We start from the raw sequence: 21,990 nt of genomic DNA on the forward strand, positions 1-21,990 counted from the left end.
CAGCTAAATAAATATAATGTGATAGGTGATAGGTAGGCAGTAGGAACCCAGTTAAAATGTATTATTTAACAACCGATAATATGATATTAAAATACTAATTAAAATGTTCAATGTCGAAAATATTCAGGAACAGAGAAAATATTAGTCAGGTAGAAATGTACACGATGTAAAGGTGTGTAAATGTTTGATCCTGCTGCATAGTAGAGAACACAACTATCATAACAAGCTCCGCGCATGCGCAATGAAGCCAATCCGTTGAACCACTGAGCGCTGGACATCTCACATCATTAATTGGAGCAGGTAACTATCACTACGCTTTAACAACACGGACTTGTTGCAGCTTATTTGAGAACGAATCCAGTCAAATTTGGTTAACATTTATTTTATTTTTCAGGAACGTTGCCTGATCGTTGTGGTGCTATAAAACGTGCTTGTATCCTCATGTTAGCTGCATGCATGAACGGAATGCGATGTCAGGACGGTGGGCCCTCTGGTCCGGCCATCTGCTATTTATGATGATGCCATTATTACAATGCAGCCATTATTTCCTCTGAATACTGCCTAAAATGTTGTTGCATAAAACGCGAGTCCCAGCTTTTACTGCTGGCAGCATATGGTCTTCAGCGGGGAAGGGGAAGACGCCTAATATGTTTCTCGTTGTCCTCGACCATTGTGGGGCCTTTTTTATAGGCATTACAATCCACCATGCACATCCGAGTCCTTCTGATGGCCCTTTTCGCTCTGCCGCCATTATCCTCAGGTAAGCCTATAGGCCTAATCCGTATTCCCAATTAGTGTCATTCCAGTGATTTGTGGACTCAGTTGAGTCTCATTAAGGATATATCCACATAACAAGATTCCCAAGAGAATACATAATATAAGTGTTCAGTAATATCTTTCAAATGCTGTAAAAAAAACTAAATTCTGTAATATGCATTTAGGTCTTTAATAAAATGCAAATATGTATTTTAAATTAAATTGGAAGGAATTGCGAAATGAATCATTAATTCTCGATTAATGAGACTAAATGCCCTTTTTTTTTTTCTTTTTTTTTTTACATCAGCTAACCAGTTGGGTAAGTAGGCTTCACACTCTTTTTGGTATAAGTAATAAGACCAACCAGATATGAAGAGTCGGTTTTGTTTATCACCATCATGTCCCCCCATCCTTACAGGTGAAGAAAGCAAGACGTTGTGTCTGGGAAATGAGTTGAGTATGCGAGTATCTTCATCCTCAAATGTGGTATACACCCCAAATTCTCCGCCTGGACCAACGCGTACAATTTTTAACGAAGGCTCGGTATGTGTAATTTCTGGTGTGCATTTGCACATTTTGATTCACAAGTTATGGCTACTTATTGTGAGGTCTTGCCAAAGGATTAAATCATGTATGATGCATGTTTAGGTGATGGATCCTCGATTTGAATGGACGACAGACAGAAATTTGCTCCTGAAAGAGGTGACCTTCGGTGACGAGGGAAACTACAACATCACGCATCCTCACGGTATACCCTTCCAGACGGTTCATCTGACTGTCTCAGGTACACCTGTCCCACCACCTCTTGTCCTAATTGCATGTCTTTTCCTTTGTTGTTAATTCAGCATTTGTAAATGAATGATTACCAAGTCTCTTTAAGGCTGGTTGCATAGGGTTTGTTTTTTCACTTTGCAGGGTATAAGATAGATGCGATTATTGGAAAAATCCTAATCACGATTATTTTGGTCAATATTATATTTTTATATATTTGAGTTTGAAAACGTCTTGTATTTATTCAGCATTTCTCTCAGATATTATTTCTTTATAACTGAGAACTTTGAAATTTCACCTTTAAAAAATTACACAAAATGGTCAAAAAGAATGTTCCAATCTAAAATGATATACAGATATGTATCCAGCTGTTCTGCCCTTTTTTTAAAACATAAAAAAATTATCAATTATGATCACTTATGTTATTTTATTTTGGTGATCGTTTGACGCTAAAAACAAAAGGGTTCGCGATCAAAATTCGATTAATCGCCCAGCCCTAGTATGAGATGGTCTCGCCTTGGCCAGACCCAAGCCTTTTCTCGGCCTTTGCCCTCCTCCTCTAGAATGTCTACGATCCTACCAAGTGAACTATGGGGAGAACTTCCAGCACAGAATCCCAGACAGTGGCTACCTGCTCGAGTTCTCTCCCATGGGCTCCCCTCCCGAGGCCCGACCTGTGCTGTTGTGGAACCGGACGGACCCAGGAGTGAGCCAAGGAGGTCGGGGGCACATGCAGTACCACAGGGCGCTGTGGCTGGTTCGGCGGGTGACCCCTGCGGACCAGGGCCTGTACACCATGAGAAGTAAGGCCGGAAGTCTGATGTCCCACAGCCGACTCATCGTCCAAGGTCAGCAAAGCTTAGAACCCACAAAAACACCTTGAATCATTTAACGGGTGCATCTTTCTCTTTAAAACACGGCTCATGCTTGTCATTTTATTCCTTCCTGTTTTTTTCTCCTCACACCCCATCGCATTTGTCATCCCTTCTCTACCCCCCCCCCCCCCCCCCCCCCATGCCTCACTTTCCCTTTTTTCTTCCTCCTCCTCCTCCCTGATTCTTGACGCACATCGACGCGCAGGCCACACCTCCAACGTCACCCGCTTCACCAAAGAGTTTGTTAACCTTCCCCTGTTTGTCCCAGCGCATAACGCCACACTTACCTTTACCCCCACCCGGTCCCCCGACGACCCCCGGCCCCACAGGGACCCGGTGCAGCTGGTGCGCCACGGCCTGGTGGTGGGCATCGACGCCGACTTCCAGAACCGCGTGTCGGTGTACGGGTCGGACGACGAGGTGGTCATCACAGGGCTGAGCCCCAAGCACACCGGGGTGTATGACATCAGAGATCGAGAAGGCAACCTGGTGTCCTCCACCAGTTTGTATGTGATTGGTGAGTACCCACCCCAAACACTGTCAAGCACTGAGGAAACAACTGGCCAGTGGCTCACCACAGCAGCAGGCTGAGAGGCACCGCGGGAACAGCTTTGCGGTGCGACCAAGCCAGCTTGAGGTTTGAGTGTGGCAAGAGCTGTGAACAAAAGCAAACAAACGCATTTCACATGAAAAAACACGTCCAAGTAGGCAGAGTGGAAAACTGTGCTCCTAGTACGAAACAAGTCTTCTGAAGGTCGAGACAAGTGACGATGGTGCTGAAGAACTGTTGGTCTGGTGGCGTCCGTCCGTGCATGCTTGGTTCACATCGCTCATCCCTCTGTTCTGTCTTTCACCACCAGAGAAAATGACGAAGCTGCGTGCGATAATGAAGTCCTTCGTCATCCCTACTGGGATGATCCTTCTGCTGGCCAGTCTCTTCCTGTCAATCAAGCATTACCCCAACTGTTGGCTGTCAAAGGTCATTAACTGCCTGATCGGTAAAAACAGCTCTCCCTCCAACCCCCCAAGGATCAATGTCCAGGTGAGGCCCCGTCTTCAGTCCGCGTCTAGGACCGGTTGTTTAGCGCCTGTTTGCCTGCACAGGGCAGTCTCTTATGGTCTCTCTATCGGCGGTTGCCTGCAGGATTACAGCCCTGACGTCCATCAGCCCTTGGGATCGTACACCCAGCCACAGCAGGCTGGGACCCCAAGGAAGTGGAGCCCCCAAGCCAGCCCTGCTCTTACGGTACCCAGAGCGCTAAAGCACTGTCTGTAGGCCGGCCCCTGGGGTGATGGCGTGTTTCACCAGTACTGCTGTGATTCAGATTGAAGAAATGTGGATTATATTTAGGTCAAGAATAGCCTAACCTAAATATACAGTACCACTAATTGTGGTATTTTAATATTGTTTAACAGTTTTGCAATATTGTTCGCAAAATGATTGTTGCAGGAAGGTTTTTGTATGTGCTTGTACAGTATGAATTGTGAATGCAAACCTTTTATGAGATAAATGGTACTTTTTGAAGCAGTGTTGATCACAATTAAACTAAGGTATTAATGGTCATTATAAATGTGTAACCACGAAATTGAAATCCAACGTGTTGGATATTTAGACAGACTCCTGTATCTCAATGGGCAACTTTATTAGAAGAATCATGTGTTGTTGGTGTGTGCCCGGTTCCAGAATCGTACTCCACTAGCAGTGGCCGTTGCAACCCCGTTGTATCCAAGCAACGGCAGAGGAGATAACCAGGGGGGGACCGGCTTCCCGGGACACACGGCCTCTCACCCTGCTCCAACCAGCATCGGAGTAAGAACACAACTCCATTGTTTTGTGTGTTTATTTTAGCATACTAATATGTAACCTGCCGGCTCTTCACTTGTGCATACATTGTCACTTCCATGTTATGATTGATTGACTTTACCGATCTATCTGCAAATCCATAGCATTTAACCCCATTCCACTCATGTTGAATGGGGCCAACTGCCTAATTATAAATAAAACCAACAATATTATTCCATCCTTGCAGGCCTCCTTTGCTTCAGAGCGAAATAACTCCTTCTCGGTGCTTTGGGCGTCGGACTGCCTCCACTCCTCTGAAGACTGTGTTCAGTTCCAGAGCAAGAGGGACAAGGACAGGGGAGGCAAAGGGAAGGCAGACTTCTCTGCGCTCCCGCTGGACCGGGACAATACCGCAGACTCCACTGTTTACACCTCAGACAAGCTGAACTTCCTCTAGGGAAGCATCAGGGAAGAAGGCCATTCGCGAGGAGCATGATGCACCTATACGCTCTTCTAGAATGCTCCGAGTTCCACGTGCTGTTACGGTCGACGGCTAATTGTGCCTTTTGAAATCCTTCAAACTTTAAACATTTCCAGTTTCCTTTTTCTGATTAATTTTGTTTAATGGTCTGCTTTCAGCTGCTCAGGTTGTTAACATAAAGGGACTATTGATAATGGTACACTTTTCTTTTTGATTTAGTCCGCTATAGCAAAACCTCTCCGGTCTACCTCACTGCCCTCTGCTCCAACGTGAATGGTTGGAGCTTTGCTTACTGTTTTGTCTGTGTTGTGTGTGCTGACAAATTGTATTACTTTTGTACTTGTGCTAGTATAGATGACTGAAAACTTGTACAAATAAACACCCCAGAAAATGCCCCCAAAGAAACTTTTGTAAAGATGTAGCTAATATGAAACCGTTTGTATTTATTTATTTTTACCCTTCAAAAACGTTTTGTTTGTGCAATATTTGCATATATCATACATGTATTAATGGACTGTCTACCTAACATTATAACACAATCCTTGACTAAAGAATTTCATTGCCAACGACTGCTCTGTAATTGTTGTGCATATGACAATAAAACCATCTTGAATCTTTAATCTTGTTTAACATTCTGTTATGAAACACCATTACTCTTAAAAGCTTCATCACAATGCTCAAGCAAGTCAGACCTTTAAATAAAACATTAAATATTGAATGCTAATGTTTTGACCATGTGCCTTCTTGATCCTGCCCCTCTGCTGGTCTACAATGCAGTCTTCACAAACCTTGTCTCATCGACGCTAGGTGGCGTTAGAGCAACCTCATACGCTACACGTCGCACCCGAAGAACACTCGACCACCATAGTTATCCCAGCATGCAGTGGGTTTTGTAGCGGCAATGAAAAGACAGCGTGCTACTTCTAACTTCTGCACAACAAAGTAGTTAATAGTTAGAATAAACACCAATATACACACAAAGCATATATTTCTAGGAACGGGCTACACATTTACATTTGGAAGATGTCTTTGGTTTGCGCAAGTAAGTGGAAGCATTGATTATGTTCATTCAATGTAGCTTCGGGGAAGCTAACATGCTAATTCGGCTAGGTCAGCCGCCACGCATTAGAGTGATGCTCGTAGAGTCGAGCTCTTATGATTATTAACACTCTGCTGCCGCTCCGCAGTCTCAAACGAGGTCCCGGAGCACCCCTGCGTCTCCCCCGTGTCGAACCAGGTGTTCGAGCGGAGGCTGATCGAGAAATACATCGCAGAGAATGGGACCGACCCGATGAATGGGCAACCCCTCTCGGAGGAGCAGCTCATAGATATCAAAGGTAAGGCGCGAGATGACACGTCTGCCTCACGTTGAGTGGTGGCGGTGCACGTTCTTAACGGTTTAAGGCTGATCATTGGATGGTATTGCACAACTTACGTCAACTCATTTTTTGTACCAAAAGTATCGCACCCTATCCGGCCGAAGGCGCCATCATCAACAAGTATCCCTGCCATTCTCAAGTCCCTCCAGGATGAGTGGGTGAGTGGAAGTCCTGTGTTGGTTTCGACGTTGTCTATTTTCCATCGAGGCCTGCATTTCCTGGTTCTAACCCATTTCTCCGTGACACCCGACCCGTCGCTCCATCCCAGGACGCTGTGATGCTGCACAGTTTCACCCTGAGGCAGCAGCTGCAGACCACCAGACAGGAGCTGTCCCACGCTCTGTACCAGCATGACGCCGCCTGCAGAGTCATCGCTCGCCTCACCAAGGAGGTCACCGCCGCTCGAGAGGGTACGGGGATTCTGATGTTCTTCAGCACCATCGTCACTTGTCTCAAACAGACTGCTTCTCGAGACTGTTGTTTCGTACTCGGAACAGTTCACTCTGCCTACTTGGATGTTTTTTTCATGTGGAATGTGTTTGTTTTATTTGTTCACAGCTCTGGCCACGCTCAAACCTCAAGCTGGATTGGTCGCGCCACAAGCTGTTCCCGCCTCTCAGCCTGCTGCTGTGGTGAGTTAGTGGCCGGTTGCTTCCCCAGTGATGGACAAACCAGTCAGTATGCTTGTGGTTTTGTTTTGTGTCTTACTGTACTCCTGTCCCACAGGGGGCCGGTGGAGAGCCTATGGAGATCAGTGAACAGGTCGGAATGACCCCCGAGATCATCCAGAAGGTGAGCGTCATCAACATGAATGTCTGAAATGAGAGGACTAGAATAATAGGTCTTCATTCAAATACGGTGTAATCTATTGATGTTCATAAATTGGTTTGTTAGGTGGATGTTCCACCAAACATCCAAATATAGTAATGGAAGTTGTAGTTATTTTTCCATGGTGGTGCTTCCACTACTGTTGTTTTTTTGGTTTTAAATGATGAATGCATTTAACAGCAATTTCGATGTCTGAACAACATTCTTGCCTGCTCTTTGTTTCCGTCAGCTCCAAGACAAAGCCACTGTCCTCACCACCGAGAGAAAGAAGGTATGTCAACAATACACCTATTTACATCAGGGATTGATCGTTCTGTGCACACAGTGGTGTTATACATTTACCCTTCTCTTGTTTCCAGAGAGGAAAGACCGTGCCAGAGGAGCTGGTCCGGGCTGAGGATCTGAGTAAATACCGCCAAGTGGCCTCACACGCTGTGAGTACTGCCTCATTCAGAGCTCCAACTCCCTCATGGTGGGCGGTAGGGCTGCTCCATCATGGGAAAAATCATAATCACGAATGTTTGGTCAATATTGAAATCACGATTATTCAAACGATTATCTTTGAGTTTGAAAACATGATGTATTGATTCAGCATGTCTCTCACAAAAAACACTTTGTAACTGAGAACTTTTGAAATTTCTCCTTCAAAAAAAAAAAAAAAAGAAAAGTAATAGAAATGCATTAAATCTAAAGTAATGAACAGATATGTATCCAGCTGTTCTTTGTGATCGTTTGAGGCTAAATTCGAAATCGCGATCAAAATTTGATTACTCGGCCGGCCCTAGTGGGCAGCATCTACTGAAGTGTTTGGATTTTTTCTCTCGTCCAGTCATGTATTGATCTCTCTTCTCTCAGGGTCTGCACAGTGCCAGCGTTCCTGGAATCCTGGCTCTGGACCTGTGTCCTTCTGACACCAACAAAGTGCTGACCGGTAAGTGGGTCGGCCCACTTTCCATCCACCCCCCCCCTGCCCAGTATTGGTTTGTCCCATGCAACGGACCAACCTGTGGTTTGTTTTGTTTTGTGGTCGGCCCCCAGGTGGCGCCGATAAGAACGTTGTGGTGTTTGACAAGAGCGAGGAGCAGATCGTGGCCACGCTGAAGGGTCACACCAAGAAGGTCACGTCGGTCATCTACCACCCGTCCCAGGTAAACACCCACACGCCTCCCACCCCAGGGACGAGAGAACACGTATTTGATGCCGTTATCGGACCCCCCTTATTTGGTTGGCTCTGTCACACCAAATTTTTACCGGGTGCCAAATTTGTACCGGGTACTTAATCTGTTGTCCGTTGCCAGGCAACGGACAACAGATTACTTAAGGGGTTGTCCGTTGCCTGGCAGGTTTCAATCGCACTCATGTTGCCGTAGACAAATTCATATAATACAGATAATGGATCGCTAGATAACACTTGTTTTGACTTTATATTTGTGTTGCATTTAATTGTTTAATCGAATTTAGCTAGTAAACTGAGTGTTTAAAGTGTATCATAGTCTAGCTATCTTGTGTTAATTTAATTTCCATAATTTAATTTAGAGAATAGATTATAGGTAATAGATAGATACTAGATAGATAGATAGATGGGTAGATAGGTGAGCAGGGATTTACTAACTGGTAAATGTTTTCTATTATTATTATTCACGTTATCCCCATAACATTTAGCTATTACTGTGTAAGGAAATAGATAAATACAATGCAATACAATACAAATATAAAGTTAGGAACGCTAATAAATATAATTTGTAAAATAATTGTTATCTGTCTTGTCAAGCTCAATGAACGAGTTCGCAAATGTTCTTGAACCTTCCCACGTCATTCGACGCGATCGTCTGTTGCCAGGCAGGTTTGGAATGGATTACGTAAGGATGACGTACCCGGTACAAATTTGGCAGCCGGTACAAATTTGGTGTGACAGCTCCTGTCAAACTCTTGTGTAGTCCACTACTTATGCTCTTGGTGAATCACTTGTCCATTCGTTTTCTCCCTCCCCCTTACAGGATGTGGTGTTCTCAGCATCTCCCGACAGCACCATCCGCGTGTGGTCGGTCACCGGGGGCAACTGCGTCCAGGTGGTCCGTGCCCACGAGGCGGCCGTGACCGGTCTGTCCCTCCACGCTACCGGGGACTACCTGCTCAGCTCCTCGGAGGATCAGGCACGTGGCCAACTTGGTCTAGCGATGGCTCTCGTCGTGTGAGGGTACAGTCTCCCTGTTTTACTCACGCTCGTCTTCTTCCTGCAGTACTGGGCCTTCTCCGACGTCCAGACCGGCCGAGTCCTCACCAAGGTCACGGACGAGAGTGCGGGTGTTGGTAAGCGATGGACTCCTGGCGTGTGACTCTGACCGCAGAAGCTCTGGGTCCATCTTAAGCTGTTCCCTCTTATTCCCCTCCCGCCTCCAGCCCTGACCTGCGCCCAGTTCCATCCCGACGGTCTCATCTTTGGAACCGGCACGGCGGACTCCCAGATCAAGATCTGGGATCTGAAGGAGCGCACCAACGTAGCCAACTTCCCCGGCCACTCCGGCCCCGTCACCTCCATCGCCTTCTCCGAGAACGGATACTACCTGGCCACAGGTGAGCCTTAGGCCCTAGGCTTCAGGACCTCTGCGTGAGATGGGTTCCAGAGATCACTCCATGTCTTTGTCTGTTAAATGTGTATCCCTAACCCTTGAGGTGCAGCAGGGAGGTAATTCCAGTGAACTCTGTCTGTGTCTTCTCTCTCCAGGTGCTCAGGATAGCTCTGTGAAGCTGTGGGATCTGAGGAAGCTGAAGAATTTCAAGACCATTGCTCTGGATAACAACTATGAGGTGTGTGTGTGTGTGTGTGGCTACGGATGCTTTGTCAGGATTGCAGTATGAGCGCCGTAAAGGAATGTCAACGTTTTCTTACGTTTTGAAGAAGGATCAAATGCTCATGTTTTTGGTTTATATTACAATATGTAAGTTTTCTCGCCGATGTCGGTTTAAACCGCAGTGAGGAATACAGCCATAAGAAATCCCGTGGGCTACTTGAACAACCCTCTGTGTGTGTTTTCAGGTGAAGTCCCTGGTGTTCGACCAGAGTGGAACCTACCTGGCGGTGGGAGGCACAGACATCCGTGTGTACATCTGCAAACAGTGGTCCGAGGTGCTCAACTTCTCCGGTAAGGGTCTCCGCAAAAACAACTATCATCCGTCCATCCGTACCTAAAACTCTTTATATGAACCAACCCTGATTAATGTTTGGTCCCCTTTCAGACCACACAGGCCTTGTGACCGGGGTGGCCTTCGGGGAGAACGCCCGCTTCCTGACCTCCGCGGGAATGGACAGAAGCTTGAAGTTCTACAGCTTGTAGAGGGGTCCTACTGGATGGATGTGAAAGGGCTTTGGCACGGGAGTGATGACTGGGGTCGTAACAGGAGTTCAGAGCCTGAGACGAGATGCTGGCCACTGGTATAGCTTAGTCGTATGACGTTTAGTGAAAGGATGACGAATGATTCTACGGTGGCGTCTCTACCGGATACTGTCCGGCAGAGGTGTCCAAGACCTCTTGACAAATGCCCTTGCGCTTGGTACCACAACGTGGTTGGTATGGTTCGTTTTTTGGGGGAGGGGGGGTTGTCTGTTTATTGTTGAAATGTTCTTTCTGGTATTATTACATTTAGTGCGAAGGCCAGAGTATTGTTTCTTTGAAATTTGCCATCAATGATAAATTCACTGTAGTAATCTTTCTTTTTATGGTGTCCCCGAGCTATTTTTAATGCAGCTCCATTCTGTTAACGATATGCTGTGGAGAATTGTATTCCAGCACTCTTTGCTCTGTTATGTAGTCTCCAGGACATGTAAGCCAACACAATATCTGTAGTAATGTATGCCCAGTGAAGTATGAACAAGTGTGTTAGATTTCCTGCCTTCATATCATGTTTCCATGATAAATGATGACTATAACTCACCCATATCTCTGCAGTGGTTAAGCAATGACCCTCCATTACTTTTTTTCTTTTGTCCTCTTGTATATTTCATGACTGTTTTATCTGTTGCATTTCTGTCCTTTTACACCAAAATAAAAGATTTTTGTAATGCTATTGGGTCCTTTTACATAGCAATTTAATTGTCACAAGTTCAGCCATGTTTATGATGACTTTTGGTTCCAACGGGAACAGTTCAAATCGCTTTACGAATAGGTCGTTCAGATACCAGTGTTACAAGTGTAGTTTATAAGCGAAGCAAATCCTCATCTCTATTATGGTTGTTTGTTAACCTGGTACGAATGGTGTTTTAGTATGACTAGGCAAATGGGCATTTAGCTCTATTTCGTATTAAACATGCACTTCGCCAAGCTACATGTATTAACAGGAAGAAGATTGAACGGGATAAGTCATTTCCGTAAAACCAATACCAAACAACCCTTGATGCAGTGGTTCACATGTTATAACCCCTCAATGAGTCACACTGATTTTCCAAATAGTCACGTGAGAGCTGAGTAACGTGACTTACTCAAACGGGAAGTAGCGGCCGCACCGCCTTAACTGACATCCAGCCAGAACTGAATGTAAACCGGACAGTTTTGTCTCTAGTCGCACACTCACATTCAGTCCAGTGGCCTGTCTGTCTGAATCCGGGGTCGGTCCAACTGCAAGGAACAGGTAGGGACCGAACGGGTTCTCCATGCATGTGTTGTAGTTGTGTTTAAATGAGTTGTGCTGAGCTCTATTTGTAAACAGTGGACGTCCAGCCACGGTGCTTTGGGTCGATTGTAATGTGTGTGTGTATAATGTGTATAAAGTGTGTGTTGTAATGATAAAGTGTGTGTTTGCTGTCACCCGTGGTAGTCATGTGCGCTGAATAAGGTAATAATAAACCCTAGACACGGTGCTAGATACCGTGTTGGACCGCTTCACGTCTTCATAGACCTGCAGGATACTCAGAATAAGACTGATGCTTTCTACCATGTGGTTGATATGATTTAAAAAGACTAAAAACGAAAGCAAGAAACCACAGCTGTCCCACAGACAAGTTAGCATTTTTATTCTCGTATTTTAATGACTTATTTATGTGTTTTAGTAGTTTGAAAACGCTGTTTAAATAAACTATACGTTCGTAGATGAAGTGTGCTTCCAACTAGCCTTAGTCTCATTGTTTGCCTGTGTGATTTGATCATTACATATTATTATTAAGCAAGAATGGTTTTCGTTCAACCTTATAACTGATCTTAAAAAGATCAATGGCCTGGTGTTCCGCTGCCGATCAGTTTTAGGCTATTTAATCATGTTTGCACAACATTGGAATCTTTGTAAAATAAACTTCCCTTTTTCTTATCTTTCCAAGCCACTTCAAGTTCCCTCTAATTCTGGCATTCCCCTCTGACAACTTCACCCACTTTAATTCCAAACACTCCTCCCTCTAACCCTTCAAACTTGATCCTTCCCTTGTCACAGTGGAGTCTGAAGGGCAAATTAATGAATTTGCAATGAATGCATCTTTTCCCCATGTCTATCCTCCGGTAGGTCGAAATGGGCTCCATGTTCCGCAGTGAGGAAGTGTGCCTAGTGCAGCTCTTCCTCCAGTCTGGCTCGGCCTACAACTGTGTCAGTGAACTGGGAGAACTGGGCTTGGTGGAGTTCAGAGACGTGAGTCCACCATTGGTTGCTAACCTGTCCGTCAAAATAATGTTCAGCGCTGTACCCTACAGAGACAACAAGCCGGTTAACCCATAGTGGTCATGTGCCAAAAGTAAACATTGTTCATGTTCACAATGTACCAGTCTCAGAGATTAGCCATGTTTTATCTTCTCTCTGTCCTTGCCTCTTCCCTTACACATCTAGTCTTGCTTGAGTGGAGTGCATTTATTTTCATGTTCGCAGAAGGGCGATAATTCCAATAAAGCAGGATTCGTACATAATCGTTTGTATGCTCATACAGAGAAATATAAAAATGTATACTATTTACAGAAGGTTACGGATGTGTATTCTATATGGTAGTAGAATACAATGTTTGTCTTGTTTTTTTTGCGTTTTACTAATACTAGCCACAATCTCTTCTCCTTCTGATCCGGTCTTTTCGATTCAGTTGAACCCAAATGTCAACGCCTTCCAGAGGAAGTTTGTGGGAGAGGTGAGAAGATGTGAGGAGCTGGAGAAGACCTTCAGTGAGTGTCCAGGCCTGCGACCACTGTAGCTATGCATTAACAGTTTTTCACATGGCTGATGACTCAAGTACATACTCAATATCTGAATGTTTGAACATTAATTATTAGTATTAACTGTACACTTAAATATTTTTTGTAATCACAGATGATTCCTTTTTTCTGGAGTAGATCGCTTTTGCCCCCCCCCCCCCCCGCTGTCATAACCAGCCCCTCAGGCCATATTTCTTTGTGGTTACAGGCTCTCTAATGTTATCTCCCTCACACCTTTGAACAGACTACCTGGAGCAGGAGATCAACCGGTCCCGGTCCCCTCACATGCGGGGGCCCCTCCCGCCCCCCTGCCCGATGCCCTCGGCCCCCCAGCCCCGGGAGCTGAGCACTATCGAGGAGGACAGCGAGCGCCTGGCCAGAGAGCTCAAAGAGGTCGGTGAAGCGCTAACGTGTAGTTCCTCTGAACGGCCTATAGGTGTATTCTTAGTCGATCAGAGAAATGTGATGACAAAGCTAAGAATTTCTTCTACATTTGTTTGGAATCTCGCTGGTTCATCTCCCTATTACGTGTTTTGATAAGTCCAATTTACCGATTTTTTTTATTTATTTTTGTTGCATCAAGTAGTTGATAAGGGTTGAATATTAATGGCTTCTGGCCATAAACTAGTGTGGGGCGGTCGTTCAAATTCCGATCCTAAACGTGCCAAACGTGGATTGATTTTGCTCCTGGTTGCGAAACACAGCTCCAGGCTATGGCTTCAACAGGACCCATTCCCCAGTGTCGATGGCATGGTTCCTGCTACATTGTTTTTTTGACTAAACACATGCTCCCTTTCCGTCCCAGGTGTCCCGGAACAGGGACAGCCTGCAGGCCCAGCTGGTCCAGCTCTGCCAGTACCAGGGGGTCCTGACCCAGACCCACTCCCTCACTGCCTCCGAGGTACCCCACGCCCGCCCTACACAGACCCCTACTTCGTCTTTCATGTTCTTCGTATATTGAACAACTGTTCCCTCCTTCGATATGTGCTCAAATGTTCCCTTCAACAAAAAATCCACCTTCCTTCTTCGTGTTCCACAGGGACCAATCCAGGTGCTGGAGACCACAGGTCTGTTTGACAACCGTCAGGATGTCCACCTGAGGTAAACCAGCGTTTTTCCTTTTCACTTTTTGTTTATGAAAATAAATCTGAGGGTTTGATAATGTAACAAAATCGCTTCATTAATCATGAGGTTCCCCCTCTCTCTCTTTATGGAGGGGGTAGTTATGATGAGGTTGCTTCACTTCATGGCGGGGGTAGTAATGATGAGGTTCTCTCTCTTCATGGCGGGTGTAGTAATGAGGAGGTTCTCTCTCTTTGTGGCAGGGGTAGTAATGATGAGGTTCTCTCTCTTCGTGGCGGGTGTAGTAATGAGGAGGTTCTCTCTCTTTGTGGCGGGGGTAGTAATGATGAGGTTCTCTCTCTTCGTGGCAAGGGTAGTAATGATGAGGTACCCTCTCTTCGTGGCGGGTGTAGTAATGATGAGGTTCTCTCGCTTCGTGGCAGGGGTAGTAATGATGAGGTTCTCTCTCTTCATGGCGGGGGTAGTAATGATGAGGTTCTCTCTCTTCATGGCGGGGGTAGTAATGATGAGGTTCTGTCCTCCAGCTTCGTGGCGGGGGTAGTAATGATGAGGTTCTGTCCTCCAGCTTCGTGGCGGGGGTAGTTCACCCATGGAAGGTGCCCTCCTTCGAGCGTCTGCTGTGGAGGGCGTGCCGTGGCTACATCATCGTGGACTTCCGGGAGATGGAGGGCAAGCTGGAGCACCCTGACACGGTGAGGCCGGGGAGGGGAGATAGCCTTCACATGCCTCGATTGCAGTTGTTGACATACATTGAGCCTTGTTCCCCTAGCGGCCATCTTGGGTCCGTCTTGGTTCTAGCCTTGGTTCTAGCCGAATGGGGGGGGGGGGGGGACTGAAGATGGCCGCTATGTGAATGAGGCCAACTGCTTCTGCAATTTTTGGGAGATCGGGGTCGGGTTGTGGACTATGAATATGAGGCTAGGGCATCTTCATATTGTGTTCCTTTTTGGAGATGTTTGAACTGTTTATTGATGTTTGCCTTGTGATTTTGGCTGGTGTGGAACGTTTGGGTATTGTTGAACCCAAATATCTGCACTTTTCGCATGAGATTTGCAAGTAAATGTAAGTATCAATTGTATTGTGCTGCAGTACACTTCAAACTTGATTCACCGTATTTACCTGACAATTGACCTTTTGACTTGAATTATTATTACCGGTATTAACATGAATATTGGTTTAATTTGGTGGCTATGATTTCTGTGTTTGTGAATGCGTTGGTGGTGACTCTAATTCCTCCTGTGCTTCATGCCTCCTTGCTGACAGGGCGAGATGGTACAGTGGACCGTGTTCCTCATCTCCTATTGGGGGGAGCAGATTGGCCAGAAGGTCAAGAAGATCTGTGACTGGTGGGTTCCTTCTGTCCGTTTGCGTGTTCTTCATGTAGCTTAAACAGCTGTCTGAATTCAGCATGACACAGTGGTCCTCTCTGCACACAGCTTCCGCACGCAGACCTTTGCGTACCCTGAGAGCACGTCGGAGCGCGAGGACATTCTCAGGGGTCTCCAGGGCAGCATCAACGACATCAAAGTGGTACGTTGGAAATTATTTCATCAATTGACTTCATGTAAATAAATAAATTATGCTTCTATTGAGCCAATGAGACAAGTTTTTCTTAATTATTGTGTGCATCACGCGTATTGCATGCATATTTGCCCGGGTTTACTCATCATTTGTTAGCTTTTTTTGCTTCCTATTTGTTCCATATACTGTGGAAAATAAAAATGTAAATAAAATCGCTGAGCCCTTGTATAATAACGTCCAAGAAATATATCTCATCAATCAATTGTATTCAAATAAAGTTTTTCCTCTTCAACCCTCACCTTACCCTGTCCTCTCCCCCCGCCAGGTGCTCACCCAGACGGAGACCTTCCTGCAGCAGCTGCTGGTGCGCGCGGTGGCCTTGCTGCCCCAGTGGCGGGTGGCCGTGCAGAAGTGCAAGGCGGTGGAGATGGTGCTGAACCTCTGCAGCCCCTCGGTCACCGACAAGTGCCTGATCGCCGAAGCCTGGTGCCCTGTCACCAAGCTGCCCGAACTGCAGAGCGCCCTCCGGGAGGGAGGGGTGAGTGACCACGGGGGTGGGGGGGGGGGGGGGGGGGGGGGGCGTGCACATGTGTCAAATATGTCAAATATGTGAACTAGTGGGTATTGATCCCTTGCAAGAGACAGAAGTTTGTTTCCAGGGTCTACTTTTGACTGTAAACTCTTTTAATGCGCCCAAACCAGTAGAGAGTGTAGTCCTCATTTCGTTATCTAACGTATGCACGCTTCAACCCTGGTGTGATAATGTATGCATTCAGGCTTATGTGATCTTTTCTCGCCCTCTTAGCGCAAGAGTGGCAGTGGGGTGGACTCCTTCTACAACCGCCTGCCCTGCTCCAAGCCTCCGCCCACCCTCTTCCCCGTCAACTCCTTCACCTCCGGCTTCCAGAACATCGTGGAGGCCTACGGGGTGGCCAACTACCGGGAGGTCAACCCAGGTACGCACTCCCGCCACCCCATACCCTAGAACCCCCGTACCCTAGAACCCCCGTACCCTAGAACCCCCGTACCCTAGAACCCCCGTACCCTAGAACCCCCGTACCCTAGAACCCCAACGGGCATCACAAGAGCTGCTATTGGAGCCGTCAGAAGCTTGTGGTGTGTTCATCGTGTGTGTGTGTGTGTGTGTGTGTGTGTGTGTGTGTGTGTGTGTGTGTGTGTGTGTGTGTGTGTGTGTGTGTGTGTGTGTGTGTGTGTGTGTGTGTGTGTGTGTGTGTGTGTGTGTGTGTGTGTGTGTGTGTGTGTGTGTGTCGCAGCTCTCTTCACCATCATCACCTTCCCCTTCCTGTTCGCGGTGATGTTCGGGGACATGGGCCACGGGCTGCTCATGGCGCTGCTGGCCCTCTACCTGATCCTGGAGGAGAAGGACCCCAAGTTCAACAACAGCAGTAATGAGGTACTCGTCGAACCAGGGAACCAAACTCAAGGGAACCCAGGTCGTAACCCGACCCAGTGTGCTTCCACCCTAGTTTCCTACTGGCACACACCTACTGTCGACTATCTTTGTGGACTATGTTTAGTGTTTGTTTACCATTTTTTATTGTTTGACTGTTGTTCTCCATCAATCCTTAGTGCCGTAACTCTCCCACAACATTGTATGGTTCCATGACCATTAGCCGGTAGATTTCCTGTCCCTTTAGTACACTGGGAATCCCCAGTCCTCAATCAGTTAACCCCGCTTCAAATGCAGCACAGATGCAAATAACACACAAATCAATGGGGGTGGTAAATGAGTTGTGTGAAGGAACCATTTTACACATCCCATGTGATTTTCATTTAAACTGTGAAATCAAATTGGTTAATTGGATCATAGCTCCTCAAGCTTCCCTCCATAAATGCATCGGTATGACCCTCTATAAATATATTTTGGTCCGAGGGGGTAATAACTCAAAAGTTTGCACTTTGATAGAAACCTCCACCAATTTAGTAGTAAATTAAATACAATGGTCATTTAATTAGTATTTTTCTTGCATAACGAATCTTCCTCAATGAGTGGAACTCCTTTTAGCCAGACAGTGTCTCACACCAAACTGTGTTCTTCCTAGATCTTCCGGATGATGTTCGGGGGCCGGTATCTGATCCTGCTGATGGGGCTCTTCTCGATCTACACGGGCGCTATCTACAACGAGTGCTTCAGCCGGGGGGTCAGCCCGTTCAGCTCGGGATGGCACGTGGAGCCCATGTTCAAGATCAACAGATGGAAGTGAGTGCTCTTTCCATTTACAAATCCTACAATAGCTTCCTCTTAATTTTCCGCTTGCAGTGTTCTCAGAGTCATATGTTTCCTAATTTTAGGGCATTAGAAATGTTTTTGCACAAAGGCTAAATAAGGCCTATGTACATCTTGCACCTATCTCCATCAGGGTCAGAAACTAACATGGCTTATTGCAAACATGTTATTTTTATGTTGAATATGAGACTTTTATGTTGGATTGAACGGCAGCTGTGCTTATTCCAATCCCTTGCGTACCCTCTTTGTTACCAGGTTTCACATCAGCCCAGACTGCTTGCAAGGAGCTGTTCAGATTGTCAGGGTGTATTCAAATTTTTTGGGGTGATGCCTCTCGACGCACACAGTCACCCGTTTGCTATTTTGCTTTCTCTGACCCCCATCTCAGTGCCTCTGTGTTGGCGGGGACCCCCCTCCTCGCCATGGATCCCGTGGTTCCTGGGGTCTTCACAAACCCGTACCCCTTTGGAATAGACCCGGTACGGCTCCCTTGACTCCCTCACCTGATCTGTCCTTTTGGATCTTCGCTGATCTTCTTGGTGACATGTTGTTGTTCTTGTTGTTGTTGTGGTAACCGTTAGGTCTGGGGCATGGCCAACAACAAGCTGACGTTCCTCAACTCCTACAAGATGAAGATGTCGGTCATCATGGGAGTCATCCACATGACTTTCGGAGTCTGCCTGTCCTCGTTCAACTACGTGTGAGTTTAACAACAGCCCCCACTGCACCCATGGGACACGCACACACCGTCGGTCCCCAACCACGCCTCCAGCCTCCAACCACGCCTCTCTTCTCGTGTGTGTCCTCCACCAGGAACCGGGGCCAGATCAGCAACATCTTCCTGGTGCTCATCCCGGAGCTGTTGTTCATGCTGTGTCTGTTCGGCTACCTGGTCTTCATGGTGATCTTCAAGTGGATCATCTTCACGCCGGATCAGTCGAAGAGTGCCCCCAGCATTCTCATCCACTTCATCGACATGTTCCTGTTCACCGAGAACGCGGGCAACCAGCCCCTCTACCACGGACAGGTGTGTGTGTGTGTGTGTGTGTGTGTGTGTGTGTGTGTGTGTGTGTGTGTGTGTGTGTGTGTGTGTGTGTGTGTGTGTGTGTGTGTGTGTGTGTGTGTGTGTGTGTGTGTGTGTGTGTGTGTGTGTGTGTGTGTGTGTGTGTGTGTGTGTGTGTGTGTGTGTGTTGTGTATGTGCTCGCATGTCTATATGCGATGTGTGTGTGTTAACAACACAGAGACTGTCCCCTCCCCCAGACAATTGTCCAGAAGGTCCTGGTGGTCCTGGCACTGTGCTCGGTGCCCGTGTTGCTGTTCGGGAAGCCCACGTTCGAGTACATCACACACAAGATAAGACTCCGCGGCGTGGTAGGTCTCTCCACCCCCCCCAGCCCCCCCCACCACCACCTCACGGCCTCGCGTTCTCTGGTTGCCGCGCCGTTGTGCTGATCTGAGCGCCCTCTTTCACGGTGTTCCAGAGTGGGGAGAGGCGTCCGCTGGTGGAGAACGGCTCCATCAACGCCAGCCAGGGAGAGGAAGAGGAAGAGGAGGAAGAGGTAAGAGGGATGGTGTAATGACCTTCGGCTTGCACATCACCTTGAAGTGTTGAACAGTCCTGCTATTCTAATGAAACAAACAGATATTTATATCTCTCATTCTCCCCCCCCCCCCCCCCCTCCTCTCCTTCTGTTGCAGACATTTGATACTGCAGATGTGTACATGCATCAGGCCATACACACCATAGAGTACTGCCTGGGCTGCATCTCCAACACGGCCTCCTACCTCCGACTCTGGGCGCTCAGCCTGGCGCACTCACGTCAGTGACGCGCACACTCACACACACAGTCTCACACACTCACTCACTCACACAGTGACACACTCTCACAGTCACAGTCACGCACTCGCGGTCACACGACTCACGGCCTCCACTTCCTCAGTCATTCTTTAAATAATCCTTCTTGGACAACATGCCTGGGGAGTCACGGCTGGTGTCTTGTCCCTGCAGAGCTGTCGGAGGTGCTGTGGGTGATGGTGATGCGGAATGGCGTGAAGTGGCAGGGCTACACGGGCTCGGTGGCCCTGTTCGTCGTGTTCGCCTTCTTCGCCCTTCTGACGGTCGCCATCCTCCTGGTCATGGAGGGCCTGTCCGCCTTCCTGCACGCGCTCCGTCTGCACTGGTGAGAAGAACAACCCTCCTCAGACGTCACTTTAAACCAATCAAATGATTTCATGAGTCCGACGAACTCTAGGTTCCCAGGCCTCTCGGAGAGGGTTTGAGTGGGCCCTAAGGACCGGTTAATAATGGATGTTGTTTTCATTCCTTTCCAGGGTGGAGTTCCAGAACAAATTCTACGGCGGGAGTGGTTACAAGCTCTGCCCCTTCTGCTTCACCTCTCTGATCAATGCCTCAGTGCCCATCTGATGGTCGAAGGATTGTGCAACCGTTATTGCCCGAGGGAGTGTGTTCATCAGTGTAATGTAGATCGATCATGAAGCAGCCGCACACATTTCAGCATTTGGTTGAGCCATAATGATTCTCGTTTTTTTATTTATCTGCAATTTGGTTGCAAGAAATGACTTGGTCTGTGGCTTAGACTGTTCTTTGACATCAGTGGGCGCACAATGTCATTATGAATAAATACTTATCATACTGTACTACAGTTGTACTATTTATACTAAACTAGAAATTACCTCCTTATTCCTATCAGTTTTGGCTACTCAAACTTTTGAATGGCATCGTCTTATCCTTTTTTACTGGTACACATTCTCAGGAAACGATAGACATCTTTGTGATGATGATGTAGACATGGACTTTGGAAAGGGACACGTCATTTTTTAACAGTTGAAGGGAATTTAAAAAAGGACTAGGATGGTTTTGATATGCCAAAGATCTAATGTTCATTGTGGATGCTTAAACTGTAAGGGCTTCCTGAAAGAACATTCCCAAGGCATTAGTCAATAGAAAGTTATTTTTTTTGCTGGTGCCTTATATACAAAATGAGTTGAAATGAGTGCCTGTGAATACATGACATCTGAATAGGTGATGCCACAACACAACGGTTTCGATCAAAACTATAACCATGTTAATGGATGAATGCACTACCATTAATAATTGTACAATGAAAAAAATAAATTGGGTTTTCGCTTCTTAATATGATTTGTTTATTTTCTTATTGCAATTTGCCTCACACACACGGTTAGAATACGTCAGGGGTCGGCAACCCTAGGCACACATGCCACCACTGGCACGTGGCAGCATAATCATTGGAAAAATGTCACCCCACAATGCGGCAGCATAATAATTACTACCGACTTATTCTGTTTTGGGCATTTCCTCCCAGTGCAAATATGTTTAAATTAGTTACTGAAATCAGTGTTCTGAAATGGGATCAATTAATAGATTTTAAACCTATGTTGTGAGCAGGGGCGTAGCCAGGACATTATTACTGTGGTGGCTAGCTCGGGCCAGTCTTATATTTGGGGTGGCACTAGATTGTCAACAGGGAGGGGAGGGGGGGGGGCGTGCCCCCCCCACTGGCCCCCATGTGGCTATGCCCCTGGTTGTGAGTAATAGACAAGAAAATATTTAAAATATTGTTGCAAGTGGGTGCATCGCCTTCACATGGTTTTGCAAGGCTGTACACGTCTTAAAGAAATGTATGTGGATGGTTCGAACATTCAGTTGCAAATATGTTTTTGAATGAGTTTCTGAAAATTGTGTTTTAAGATGGTTGTAATAATTTGTATTCCCATGTTGCAAATATAACAACAAAAACAACATTTAAAATGTTGATGCAGGATTGTGGACTATATGGAAATAATACAATTCCTGGTTTTCTGGAAGTGTTTTCGGTCGCTGTGTCATAATACAGCTTAATATTTAATATATTGTTGCTCATTTACGAGAAAATGTCAAACTGGCACTGCATGTTGAAAAGTTTGCTGTCCCCTGGAATATGTTAATAAAATTTACTTTTGCTAATTAAATTTTCTAGCCATTTACACTGTCAGTTATTCTAGTCTGGTAGTTTGTATATCAAAGCTGAGTAATAAAGCTGCTATCCATTTGGATGGTACGCTGGTACGAACGACCAGCTTCAGCG

General features: G+C 46.5%; 3 protein-coding genes across 6 annotated transcripts; all 3 read left to right on the forward strand.

The window, feature by feature from the left end:
* Positions 1 to 247: 247 nt before the first annotated feature.
* LOC130390632 (uncharacterized) lies at positions 248 to 5,266 on the forward strand. Of its 4 annotated transcripts, none has more exons than XM_056600696.1 (11): positions 248 to 300; positions 691 to 760; positions 1,064 to 1,075; positions 1,175 to 1,299; positions 1,405 to 1,540; positions 2,091 to 2,375; positions 2,608 to 2,919; positions 3,263 to 3,444; positions 3,547 to 3,648; positions 4,087 to 4,212; positions 4,433 to 5,266. In XM_056600696.1, exons 2-11 carry the CDS (start codon positions 706 to 708, stop codon positions 4,640 to 4,642), a joined length of 1,545 nt encoding a protein of 514 aa, XP_056456671.1. In that variant the 5' UTR covers positions 248 to 300; positions 691 to 705; the 3' UTR covers positions 4,643 to 5,266. The 4 variants fall into 4 exon arrangements, with proteins under 4 accessions (XP_056456671.1, XP_056456670.1, XP_056456673.1 ...); XM_056600695.1 differs by having other exon boundaries at positions 257 to 300; positions 395 to 760; XM_056600698.1 differs by lacking the exon at positions 248 to 300 and adding an exon at positions 306 to 370.
* Positions 5,267 to 5,464: 198 nt separating this feature from the next.
* prpf19 (pre-mRNA processing factor 19) lies at positions 5,465 to 10,962 on the forward strand. Its single transcript, XM_056600268.1, has 16 exons — positions 5,465 to 5,708; positions 5,854 to 6,003; positions 6,127 to 6,203; positions 6,314 to 6,455; positions 6,604 to 6,677; positions 6,772 to 6,837; positions 7,103 to 7,144; positions 7,233 to 7,307; positions 7,729 to 7,804; positions 7,912 to 8,021; positions 8,871 to 9,026; positions 9,114 to 9,183; positions 9,274 to 9,447; positions 9,599 to 9,681; positions 9,911 to 10,016; positions 10,111 to 10,962. Exons 1-16 carry the CDS (start codon positions 5,690 to 5,692, stop codon positions 10,206 to 10,208), a joined length of 1,518 nt encoding a protein of 505 aa, XP_056456243.1. The 5' UTR covers positions 5,465 to 5,689; the 3' UTR covers positions 10,209 to 10,962.
* Positions 10,963 to 11,331: 369 nt separating this feature from the next.
* tcirg1b (T cell immune regulator 1, ATPase H+ transporting V0 subunit a3b) lies at positions 11,332 to 21,365 on the forward strand. The gene is made up of 21 exons (XM_056599803.1): positions 11,332 to 11,499; positions 12,361 to 12,483; positions 12,923 to 13,001; positions 13,276 to 13,424; positions 13,837 to 13,932; positions 14,071 to 14,132; positions 14,680 to 14,806; positions 15,378 to 15,460; positions 15,551 to 15,644; positions 15,961 to 16,173; positions 16,441 to 16,591; positions 16,910 to 17,049; positions 17,699 to 17,856; positions 18,272 to 18,362; positions 18,465 to 18,583; positions 18,697 to 18,910; positions 19,145 to 19,255; positions 19,366 to 19,443; positions 19,583 to 19,703; positions 19,893 to 20,064; positions 20,216 to 21,365. Exons 2-21 carry the CDS (start codon positions 12,367 to 12,369, stop codon positions 20,307 to 20,309), a joined length of 2,469 nt encoding a protein of 822 aa, XP_056455778.1. The 5' UTR covers positions 11,332 to 11,499; positions 12,361 to 12,366; the 3' UTR covers positions 20,310 to 21,365.
* The last annotated feature ends 625 nt before the right edge of the window (positions 21,366 to 21,990 follow it).

The sequence above is a fragment of the Gadus chalcogrammus genome, chromosome 10 (genome assembly GCF_026213295.1).
Source record: "Gadus chalcogrammus isolate NIFS_2021 chromosome 10, NIFS_Gcha_1.0, whole genome shotgun sequence".
In the NCBI taxonomy this organism is placed as follows: Eukaryota; Metazoa; Chordata; class Actinopteri; order Gadiformes; family Gadidae; genus Gadus; species Gadus chalcogrammus.

Coding starts and splice junctions, on each gene's coding strand:
- LOC130390632 (XM_056600696.1), top strand. CDS start 706: ATGCACATCCGAGTCCTTCTGATGGCCCTTTTCGCTCTGCCGCCATTA. Junction 2,920..3,262: donor CACCAGTTTGTATGTGATTG/GTGAGTACCCAC, acceptor TTTCACCACCAG/AGAAAATGACGAAGCTGCGT. Junction 3,649..4,086: donor AAGCCAGCCCTGCTCTTACG/GTACCCAGAGCG, acceptor GCCCGGTTCCAG/AATCGTACTCCACTAGCAGT.
- prpf19 (XM_056600268.1), top strand. Junction 9,184..9,273: donor GGACGAGAGTGCGGGTGTTG/GTAAGCGATGGA, acceptor TCCCGCCTCCAG/CCCTGACCTGCGCCCAGTTC. Junction 10,017..10,110: donor CGAGGTGCTCAACTTCTCCG/GTAAGGGTCTCC, acceptor GTCCCCTTTCAG/ACCACACAGGCCTTGTGACC.
- tcirg1b (XM_056599803.1), top strand. CDS start 12,367: ATGGGCTCCATGTTCCGCAGTGAGGAAGTGTGCCTAGTGCAGCTCTTC. Junction 15,645..15,960: donor GCATCAACGACATCAAAGTG/GTACGTTGGAAA, acceptor TCCCCCCGCCAG/GTGCTCACCCAGACGGAGAC. Junction 18,584..18,696: donor CTGTCCTCGTTCAACTACGT/GTGAGTTTAACA, acceptor GTCCTCCACCAG/GAACCGGGGCCAGATCAGCA.